Source organism: Typopeltis vanoorti, chromosome 13, assembly GCF_054136105.1.
Source record: "Typopeltis vanoorti isolate ZY-2024b chromosome 13, IOZ_Tvanoo_1.0, whole genome shotgun sequence".
Lineage (NCBI taxonomy): Eukaryota > Metazoa > Arthropoda > Arachnida > Uropygi > Thelyphonidae > Typopeltis > Typopeltis vanoorti.
The window spans coordinates 60,198,085-60,210,404 of NC_143561.1; the positions used below are offsets into that span (position 1 = coordinate 60,198,085).

At 33.9% G+C, this 12,320-nt stretch overlaps 1 protein-coding gene across 1 annotated transcript in view; it reads right to left on the reverse strand.

The window, feature by feature from the left end:
- Positions 1-12,320, reverse strand: part of LOC150100206 (bifunctional purine biosynthesis protein ATIC) — a 307,282-nt gene that overhangs the window by 109,259 nt on the left and 185,703 nt on the right. Inside the window, exon 13 of the mRNA XM_090403041.1 lies at positions 3,721-3,849. Coding sequence (XP_090259167.1) covers positions 3,721-3,849 — 129 coding nt within the window. The remainder of the gene's footprint in view (positions 1-3,720; positions 3,850-12,320) is intronic.

Here is a 12,320-nt window from a genome sequence, read left to right on the forward strand (position 1 = left end):
CCACATTTGGCTGTAGTTGTGAAAATGTTTTCATATGCATGTAAAAATGTAGCTCGTCGTTGACTTTGAGACACGACTGTAGTTCTTATAAGGAATAACAATTTTCATTTCATTGTTATAATATTACAAAATATTAAGTATAACAGAAGGTTTTAGTAGTAATAAATATTTTGAAAAATATTTGTAAAAATTTGTAATCTGATTAAATTTTCACCTAAAAATAGAAGTTTAATAAAATATCCTTAAGATGGTATGCTGTACCATATCAAAAAAAGCACTGTAATGAGAATACTGAAATACTGGAATTACTGTGGTATTGAACAGGGAGTTTTAAGTAGAAGTTTTGCCCTCATAAAATTTTTATGTAGTTTGTTGAGAACAGTAGGCCGGTACACACTAGTAAACTTTGTCTGCTGCTAAGATGAGTGGAGGCTAGTGTGGGCCGACTCCCTCCCTCCCTCTCTCTCTCTCTTTCTCTCTCTCTCTCTCTCTCTCTCTCTATATATATATATATATATAAAAACTAGCAGTTCTGTAATTCCTAAATCCAAAAATGTTCATAGGAACTTTTGATATGCATTCTTCTTTTCCAGGCCTTCTGATTTTTCTATCTCTGCAGATGATGCTAGCATGTCAACATGCTGCCTCTCTGGCTGAATTAATCAGTGTTTTCTTCAGATTTTTCCAGTGGGTCACTAAGGTTTGTTTTGTCTTCAAACTTTAATTTTTCTCCAAAAATGTTCATATATTTGAATATACAGTTCACTTATGAAAGCTGCTACCTGACTGCTTTAAAACATTTGTATATATATTTTTCTTCTCAACATAATAACCATTTTTTCTTGCTCAAAACTAAATAGTGATCACTTTCTCTATCAAATCTTCCATATAATTCGCTTATATCCTGAACTAGAATGAAGATATAAGAAAAATTAATAAGATATTTCTTATATCTTATGTTCTCTCTCTATGCAAATTTATGCACATCTTAATGGGAGATGTTTGCCAGTATGCCTAGTTTTAATAAATCATTATTATTGCTAGTCATAAGCAATGTCTTAAAAAGAAATCCAGCAAGTATTTACCGTTGTAATTAGCTTTGCTCTTATCCAATCATCCCTGAACATTTCTGTATGCCTAGTATTCAGTACCTACTTTGCTTCAGACCTCCAAGAAGAATCAACTTTTATTTTTCATGGTGTTAGCTATCCTCTCTAATATATTGAAAAACTCATCTATTTCTTTCATATGCAACCTTCTGTGCCAGTGTAGGCACAAATTCATCTCAATAACTAATTCCCTATTTCGAAATTTGTCCAGATCACTGTAGTTAAAACTTCTAGCCATTCAAGAAATTCTTCAACCAGTGTGCCTGTTTTGTAGGATGTAAAACTCAAATGTAAAAATTCATTTGCATGTTACTGCATGTGTTCTCCAGCTAGTGTGAATGTTTTGTAGAGATAGGAGAGAGAAAATCTCTTGGAAGAGGGAGATGTCTACTTTCCATACCAGACTAACTACCTCACATTCAGTTGAAAAGCTTATATTAATATTCCTTTATTGGATCCAAACCATGATTTCTTCCAAACATCACATCTATATAGGTTCTTCATTGAGAATGCAGTTGAGGTTGTCAATGTCCCTACTTATTTTCATAATTTTAGTCTTTTTATTGCTAGTTTTCATGCCGAACTTATTACAGCTGTTATTCAATTTAGAAATTTTAAAGAATCCTGGAAATTTGCAGTGGATCTGTTTAGGAGTACATCATCATCTACAAAAGCAAAGGAGCTAAAATTGATATCTCTGATTTTAATGTTAAGTTGAACGCTATTTTCTTTCATAATGTGACTCATATAAATGATGAATAAAGTGAAAATATGCACTCTTATCTTACACCTGATTTTATATCAAACCATCTTACTGTATTTCTGTCAATTCTAACTGCTGACTTAAAACTTAAACATAGATTATGTACTGCTATATTGTAGTCTTTTGAGAAGCTTTTCCTTAGACAACTTGCCATATGTCTTTTCCAGATGTAAAAAAGCTTACGTACAGATTCATGTTATATTCCAACGATTGCTCAACTACTTGTTGTACAGTGAAAATTTGATCATGACAATCTTGTAGCCTGAACCCACCTTGTTCATCTGTCAGTTTCTCTTCCACAATTTTTCTTAGCCTCTTTGCATGTATGCTTGCACTCAATCTGGACAATCTTCTGGGTGGATCTTTTGAATTATGAAGTGTAGCCACCATAAACTTTTATATCACCATATCTGAGCATTTCTGGATGAATAAACATGGTGTTAGTAATGACAAGTCTGTATCCTCAACAAAAATCCAATGGATACTATTATTATTAGGCTGCTCCAGCTGCCTTTCCACATTTCAGGCTTTTGAGAGCCATTCCTACCTGAAATATTGATATCTACTCCTCACTGTATCCCTCTTTAACATTTTCTACCATCACTGCTAGTTTTATTCAGCAATCTTTTAAAGTAATTATTCCACACATCTAAAACATCTTTATTTTCGATTTTCATTTCACCTTTATCATCTCTGATTCTTTTTATGGTACTATTTCCTTCATTTCTAATCTTTTTCAATACCCTTCAGAACATTTTGCCACCCTCCTGATATTTTTCTATAATCTTACTGAACTTTTATACATATCTTAATTCTCTTACATTTTCCTCTGTATTTTGTCAGGATATCTGCTGATTTGTTTGCTAAGAACTTTTGGTATGGTTTCTTCTTTTTCAGGATTGCAACTTTAACATCTTGAGTCTAACATAGTGTTCTTATATTTCCATCCTTGCTGGCAACTTCACCACATGCCTCCCTAGCTGAATTTTTTTTTTCTTCAGAATTTGCCACAGAGATGCCAAAGTGTGGTTCTTGTTTTCAAACTGTTTCATTTTTCTTTTACAGTTTACAAGAAATAAAAAAATACCCCATTGACTTGTAAATTAAGTTTTTCTTATTTCTGGTGTCTTCTCTTCATGTGAACTTATGCATATCTCTATGATGGAACATGGTGTTAGTAATGACAAGTATGTATCCTCAACAAAAATCCAATGGCTACTATTATTATTAGCTCTGCCCTTTTCCCCAAACTTTCCTGAATGCATGGTGGGATTCATTTCTTATTCTGCTGTTTAGATCTCCAGATGTCTGAAGAATTTCAGAAATCTGGAGATCTAAACAGCAAATATCACACAATTTTGAGCATGTTTATGGGAGTTAACAAAACAGATAAAGTAACCTATGCAATAAGTTACTTGAGTTATAGCAACTTACACTGTATTTTTCTTAGGAAAATACTGAAAAAAATAAATAAATAAACAATAAATAAAACATGAAAATACCTGAAGAAAGTCACAAAATATTCTGAAGTACCAGTAGATATTAAAAAAAAAAAAAAAAGCTGTGAATTAGCTTAAAATATAGTAACTGAAATGATATCTGGCCATATATTTTCTGGTTTATACTACGTCAATCATCTGTTATCAAGTGACCAGTCAGAAGAGAGGACGGATCAGTTTACAGATCAGTTCAAAGCAGAAAATCTGTGGCAGATTAGCATGTACATTACTGCATCTATCTTTAATTACCTTTTTTATTCTTACTAATATAGTAGTTATAACATCATAGTTATATATATTTACTTAAAAAAGCAAACTTAAATAATATTCAGAAAATTATTTTATTTACCTCTTTCTTCTGAGATACAATATTGGTAAGTAAGTGCCTGTCTATAACAGCATCATTGTGTTTCTGCTCCATGGTTAAACCAAATAATGTCCTAGACTCCAATTCTGTAGGCTTATAATTTGTATCCATCTGGGAGAAATTAAATAGCACTCTAAATTGGAACCACAGTGGAGGATATAACAAAGAACAAAATTTCATTATTCAATTATGCTAAAGGATAATTTTTTGGACCTTGATTATTTCAAAAGAACAGTAAAGGCAAATATATCATTGAGAAATAAGAAAACAGAAAATATCCATTTTCTCTTTCTTCATGTGTTTTTTAGCCTTCTATATTATACTGGCAAGAAAAAAATCCCAGAGGAAGATCAAGATCCATTTTACTGATGTATGGCAGAAAAATGGATAGAAAAATAGGAGATAATGTAAACTGATAATAGGCAGAAAAATAGGAGATAATGTAAAGATAAGATATGGAGGAAAGATTTTAGAATAAGTGGAAAGATTTCAATATTTAGGTAGCTGGATCTCAGAGAAAGGAACTTCAGAGTTGGACATTAGAAATAGAATAGACATAGCTAAATCGGCATTTATGGAAATGAAGAAAATTTTAATAAACAAGAATATTAAAATAGGAGTTAGAGTTGGAATAGTTAAGCAACAGTTTGGAGTATTGCAAGTTATGGAAGGGAGTCATGGACACTCAGAAAGAGAAATATGGAAAGAATTAATACATTGGAAATGTGGTGTTGTAAAAAGATGGAGAAGATTAGCTATACAAAGAGAATATCAAAGCAAGAAGCTTTAAGAAGAGTTGGGATGGAAAGAACACTGCTCAAGAATATTATGCAAAGAAAGACCAGATTTGCAGGACATCTTCTGAGAGGTTCTTCACCTGACAAGAACTATATTAGAAGGGAAAGTTGAAGGGAAGAGAAGACATGGAAGACCAACTAGAGAGTGGTTCAATAACATCGTGGAATGGACTGGTTTAAGAATGATGGAGGCAACAGACTGAGAGAAATGGGGAAGAGCTGTTCATCTGCTGCAACCCTCTTGCTAGAGGATGGTACCGAATGACGACGATTTAGTGGCACATTTAAATAGAAATGCAAGGCATGACAAATTTAGGATGCTTGTAATAATGCCAACATACAGGGTGTTCGGGATAAATTTGACATATTTATAATTAATTATATTTTTCCGTAAGTTACATGTATTAACACACACTTCTCTTCATTTAAAAGTTTGGACCCTTCTTCATTCATATACAAGATGTCAGAAAGGATGGATAGCTGGAACCCACCTGAATCATGGAAGAGAATAACTTGTATCATGATGATTCGTGCCCGCCATCAAAATAAGGATATTACGACTGCTGCCCAATGCTCCCTGAATACAGTAAAAACAATCAGGCATGAACTAGAGACTTGCAATGGTGACTACGAGGATGTAGCAAGAAGAAAGATCCCTAGCAGACGATCTGATTGCGTTCGTACAGCAGAATTCCTCGCAAATCTGCAGGAACAGGTGTTGAAGAACCCTGGCATTGGAATTCGGGCTTTGATCGTGGAGTTGCTAACTGTAGTCAAGCCCTGGATAACAAGGGTAGCCAATGGTAGGCCGTATGTATGGCAGCAGGATTCGGCCCCTTGCCACACCTCTGGGAAAAGTCAAAAATGGTTGTCTGAAAATTTCTACGACTTCACCAGTCCAAATGTTTGGCCTCCAAACTCCCCAGACCTTAACCCCATGGATTATTTTGTATGGGGCGCAGTTGAAAAAGACACCAATCGCACTTCCAGTAATACAAAAGCCCAGTTAATGGATAAAATTAAAACAGTTTTTGCGGCCCTTCCCAGGGAGACTGTAGCATCAGCTTGTTCGAGGTTCCGAAGCAGAATTGAAGCTGTGATCGATGCTAATGGTGGTTATTTTGAGTAAATCTTGTTGATAGTATTGTAATTAACTCTGCCTGTAATGTTTTTTTGTCAATTCATTAAATTTAATAGATACAAAGAAGATTTTCTTTTTCCTTACGAAACTGTCAAATTTATCCCGAACACCCTGTATACTACCAAGTATCTTGTACATCCCTTGAGGATACATATAAGAATTGCTGATGATAATGGGAGGCTACCCCACCACTCTGCTTACTAGATGTCTGAAGCGCTTCAAAAAGATTCATATTTGATTTCTAGAGCAGGCTTTTCACATGATCTAATCCTTTGCTCCTCACAGTACTAAATATGATACAGATTACTAATCTTTAATGTGTGAGACTAACCTAATATGTGTATTTTTGTGCATGTGTGTGTTACACACAGAAAAATACACAAAGGAAATGCACATTTTGTATTTTGTGTGTATAACCCTGAACCCAGCACCACTATTCTCCAGTTTTTACCTTGATTCTGCCCCTCCACATACCACTATTTGATATCTGTCCAGCAGCCACCCTCTTATCCACATAACCGATGTCATATCCATCCCCATTTATTCTAATTTGTTTAACAGAGTTTCATGGTATTCTGTTAAATGCCTTTGCAAAATCCAGCAGAATCATCATGCAGCCACTTCTTTATTCAAATCACCTTTACTTTTACTCTATTATAAAAAGTTAGTAAATTACTAAGGTATAACAAACCCTTCACAAAGCCATGTTGCTCCTCATACGGTATTATATTCTTATCCACTCATTCTTGAATTTTCTCTTTGACTAATTTTTCCAGTACCATGCCTGAAATACTGATTGGTCTATAATTTGCTACCTCCTTTATGCAGGGGAATTATTTTGCCCTCTTTCCACTCCCATGGACCTCTACTAGAGCTAAGACTTAAATTAAAGAGCCTAGTCAGAGGCATTATCAGTTCCCTTGCTCATTTTTGCAAAATCTAAGTTGATATCCCATCTAATCCCACAGCTATATTTACTTGAGATTCTGCAATATCCTAAGAACCTCCAATTCATCCACCTCTGTTCCCACATCAGTCTCTGTCACATATGTAACCTCACTTGGATGATATACCTTTGCAAAGTGATCACACAGTAACTGAACTATTTTATCTGCTTCTGTCACCTTGTCACCATCAGCACTCATTAAGGTTAATCTTCCATAGTCATTCTTCCTCTTACTTGCCACATAACGAAAGAATTCTTTGGTATTTTTCCTTTGGCCTGCTTGGCTAGATTCTTCTCGCAATCTACTTTTGCCTTCCTTACCTGAGTCTTGTACTGTTCATGAGTTTGCTGGTCACCTTTTTCCTTCTACATCCTCTGCAGCATTTTCTTTTTTAAAGACCTGTATTTGCATTGAGAGACTCAATGTGAACATGCCCTAGAATTAGATGGGTATTAGCTTGAATATTATGAGAAGGTGCAAAGGAATTGACAATGCCTCTGAGTAGGTTGTTCAGCTTTGTGTCAGTGATAAGGTTCAAGGACAAGATAGTTCCAGTGCATAATGGAAGCTCCAAGATAGAATCAGCAAAATCACTCTACCCAAGGCAATATAGAGCAGTGAATCAAATAGGCTGACATTATGGACAAAGGATAATGGATTACAATTTAATGCTGAAAAGTGTAAAGTTGTGCATATTTTACGACAAAAAGATTACAAGCTGTGTACTACAATGGTGAAAATGTACTCCACATAACTGATGAAAATAGAGATTTGGGGGTGTTGGTAGATAAAGTCATAAGGCATATTGGAAAAGTGGCCCAAGCAGATCACAGGATTACTTAGTTATTGAATAAGGAAGTTTATAATTTCTTTTTATAAGGTTTTGATACTGACACATCTGGATTACTGTGTGCAGATCTAGTCACCAGGATTTTTAAGGGATGAGGAAATGGACGAGATGCAGAGGCAAGTGATCTGTGAAATACTCCCTATGAGGACAGATTAAAAATTTATAGGTTCCAAAGGTTGGTTGATAAACACAAGAGGGGATATGACAGAAATCAGTTACCAATGGGTTTTACAGAATAAGGTCATCTCTGAAAGGTCATCTCTGAAAATTGAGTAATACAATTAGCAAGGTTGCCAAAGACTAAATTTTTCACTTGGAGAATGGTGAATGAGTGGAATGTATTACAGCAATCCCTCGATTAGTGTGCCCAATGCGTTCTTTAAAACAGGTGCATTAATTGAGTATAATAACCTTTGGAAAAAAGTATAATTCTTTCCTAAATTTCTTTTTTTACCCTTTTTTTTTATAAAAGAATTAGGGTATTTGCAGGCATAATAGACTTCTGTGGCTAATTGGTTCAAAAGACATATTTTGGTGATTACACCACATTTTTTATTATTCAGTTATACAATATACTGAAATAATAGTTCTCGACAGGTTTTCGTAAATCATAGGATTTACATCTTTAGTGGTAAATAGTATAACTTAAAGTTTAAACAAGAGAAATTAATAAATACAAATCATAACCATCTGGCTATTCATAAACTCAAATAACAGAATGCAGATATAAAACGTTATTGACGTTGAACAATACTGGACGATGTTGCGTGCTCTTGTTCTCGTTCATATAGACCGAGCTCAGATTGAGGTAGATTTTTTATTAGAGCTGACCACACTTGATGGAGAATTAGACCTTGATTTTTATTGCATTGGCTTGGGTTTTTCAGCATATTAGCAGCTCCTTTAAATTTTCTTATGTAGCTGTTGTTTTTTTATGTATGACTTCATCATTTTTTGCAAGAGTACATCGTGTTGTTGGATTCTGAATGAAGAGAAAAGGAAATTGTTAACATATCATTCAGAATCCAACATAATCTACCATTCCCTGAGCAACATTTGTTTTTTTTTAAAAAATAGTCTCATGCTCATAATTTGCTATTTATGTAATTTCTTCAAGTTATGTTAATCAATATTTATTTATTTATATATGTTTGGGATAAATTACTGTTATGAAAAGTTGTATATTAAAATATCATTAATTTTGTGAATTTAATTCCTTTAATATAATGATAGAAACTGTAATATATGTAATTTTGATATATCCAGAAGATTCTTTGTGGTATCACTTGATTGGTTGCTATGAGATATTATGTTATTTTTAGTTAGCGCGTTTATTCTATACTATGCACAAGACGAAGTTGATGTGAGCTAAACCGGTGAGAACCAGTTTTTGGCAGGAAAAAGGAAGGAGTAGATACGAAAATGTAAGTAAAAACAGAATCGAATAAGGAAGCAGAGAAAACGGTAGCTGGAAACTGGAGGAGAATTTTGATGTGCCGAAAAGGGTATTTTAAAGTACTGGGAATCGCTTGGCATTTTAACTTACCTTTTTCTGAGTTGGATTTTTACCAAATCTTCCTAACGCCTAGCAGTGAAATAGTGCAAGAAATAGATTAATATGTATTAGAAAACGAAGAAATAAGCAGGTAACTTAAACCAAGTGCATAAAGATTATATTCTCCCGAGTCTATATATCAGTCGTGGAATTGGAAGACTTTTTTAAGTTTGTGTTACTACATAGCAAAGGCCAGCAAGGACTTAAAAATTGTTCTTCGATCTACTTATGATGTGTTGAAGCTATATCCTGGTAAGCTTACCTTTACTATACTTGGCGAGAAGTAACGAAAATTAATTCCTCCGAAAGTAAATCGTTCCTAGTTGCAGTATTCAGAGAGTCGAGATTTAACATGTGATGTGCTAAGACTTTTCTCTCTTCAAATGATAAATGCTATGTTATTGAATTAAGTGTTCATTAACTGAATGAGAATACTGTGAAGCCTATTTGTTGTGATTTAGGAATCTCAAATTACATGAACTAAAATTGATCAACTGAGCCTAGAGAATTACAAATTGAATGTCTATATGTTCACGAGTTGTATTCTTCTGAATATCTTGAACTGATTTGATATTTAAAATTGTTTTGAAATGTAACCTTAATCAGAGTAGAGTTATGATATAAGCTCTTTGTAAAAAGAAGGAAAGATCTGTATAATATAATCTTTAATAATAAAGTTTAAGCTCAGCTGAGTAGTATACTAGCGACTTAATGAGAGCTCTATATTCGTTCAATCATAATGTCGCTGTTGGAATATTGTGTTATGATGTAATTTATGTGTCACTGCATTAAATAATTTTGTTTGAATTGAATCTTGAATTTGCCTGATTTTTTCATTGCACCGCTCATTAAAATAATTCGAATCTCAGCAGGAACCCTATGTAATAAAAATAAGAACCTCGGCCTAAATTCAGCTTTATAATAACCTGATACAGTTGAAGGTTGATTTATCTAAGTTCTGAATATGGAGTGGCACAGTATAATATAAATATTCTTCACATTCGATTGATATATCAGCCCTCAACAAATTGAATTTATGACAAGAGATAATAATAAGAAGATAAAACGTAATTGAGAAGAGTTACGATCCAACAAAATGGTGCAGCCAACAGGATTGCTGATTCACGAGTATTAATTGAGAGATTAGAATTTTTATGCTTTTAAGATGAACTTATTCCAACTTTAGTAGTAAAGTTAAGTGAATCACTGTGAGTTGGTTGTGGAACAAATCAGGCAAAGAATTATATTTTGAATAGTTTTAAACTTGAAGTTGTAAAATTGAAAGTAGTAAATGATAATCCAATATATCTCTTGCATCTAGTACAGAAATGGAAGACAGTGAATTCTTCAGAAAGGTGAATCCCCAACAGGTATTTCCTCAATTTTCAGGAGAGGAATCAGATGATGTATTGTCATTTTTTACCTATATTGAGAAACTCAGAGAGACAGCAAATTGGATTGACTTTCCGTTATTGATATTGCTCAGAAACAAATTAATTGGTAAAGCAAAAGCATTTTTATACTCATCTCCAGTACTTAGAGAAACATTTGAATACTCAAAATTTAAGGAAGCTTTATTATCTCAATTTTCTAAACTGAGAAGTGTTGGACCAAATCTGTGGAAGTTACAAAGGATCACACAGAAGGACAAAGAGAGTGTTGCCGAATTCTACAATCGCTTGTTACTTTTTCTAACAGTCTGAATGTATCCAATGCAGATAAACCTCATTTGGATTGGGCAGTCTATCAACCGTTTCAACAAGGTATTAGGCCAGAACTAAGGGAAACAGCCTATAAAAAGAAGATAACCACACATAGAGGAATGCCTTATAGCTGTCAAAGAAAAAGAAAAGATGATAGGAGACCTTTGTCCCTCATCCAATGTAAGCCATGTAAACATCATAGAAAGGACTGATTGTTCCCTAGGCCTAAATGAAACCTCAAAGGAGAATAAAAAGAAAGAGGAAGAGAAGAAAATTAATAAGGAGAATTCCATAATTTATAACTGCTTATCTGAGAGTAATGAACAATCCAACAAGAAGTTAATGAAAGAAGTACAAACCTTAGTTCACCAGGAAGTAGAGAAGTTGCAACAACCAATAATGAATAGTTTTGATGAAGTGATAAAACAATTAGCTGCAATCAATGAAAAATCTCAAGAAGACTACAACCCCACAGCAGATAAAATTAGCGAGATGATCAAACTGGAAGTAGAAAGACAAAATAAACCCATTTTGGCTAATCTGGATGAGGTAGTGCAAGCTCTAGAGGATGTTAAACAACAGATGTCCATTGTTTCTCAACCTCAGACAAGGAGAGAATATCTCACTGATTATAGAGATCCTCCCAAGTGTTTTAGTTGCAATAAAGTTGGACACATTGCTAGAAATTGCTCCTTAAATAAAATAAATTACTCTAACAACAAATGGAATTCTAGTTTTGGACACATTCCTCACAGAGAAAATAATAAGTTTCCCTAGATTGAGAGAATCAATGATGAGGATTACAGGAAATGTCCAAGGTCATAAACGTAACATTCTGTTTGACACGGGTTGTAATGCCTCAACCATCAGTAAGCAATATTTCTTAAAAATAAGAGATAAATTATGGAAAAACGTTACCAATTTAAGGAGACCTGTGAGAAATACCACTCTCTCTGATTCGAACTCTACAGCATATGAGAAAGTTCACACAAAAATTTATCTACCAGATATTAGACTGTGTGTGTATATCAAGATTTACTTATTGTCCCTTTCACACCTAGCTTGAGCTCTCACATAATATTAGTAACAAATTTTACGGAGAAGCATCACTTCTCTTCTGACTTTTCAAGAGGTGAAATATCCCTAATGAATAGAAAAATACATGTTAAAAGAAACAATAAGTCTGTATGCACAGGAAGGAAGCAACTGACAAGAAGATTTTGTGTACCTAATGAAGAAGAACCACTTAATAGAGTGCAATCATCTGTAGATAAGCCAACTGTGAAAGATAGTGATACAAACGCTATTGTACTTGATCAGCCTGTAACACAACTTAACATCAAAACTTCAAGTGTCTAATCCTGAACAAGAAATTGGTGCTGGAAATCAACTGTCAGTTGAAATTAATTTTGCTAAAGTAACTGCTTTACATATCAGAGTTAAAAATATGAGAAGAGAAAGGAATTACAAAGGAATGAGTGATCACAAAGGGATTACTAATAGAACAAATCACCCAGTCATGAGACAACTAAAACTTAATTCTAGTGACAGAGAACAGAACTTCTGCCCTGAAAGGACATTATCACACT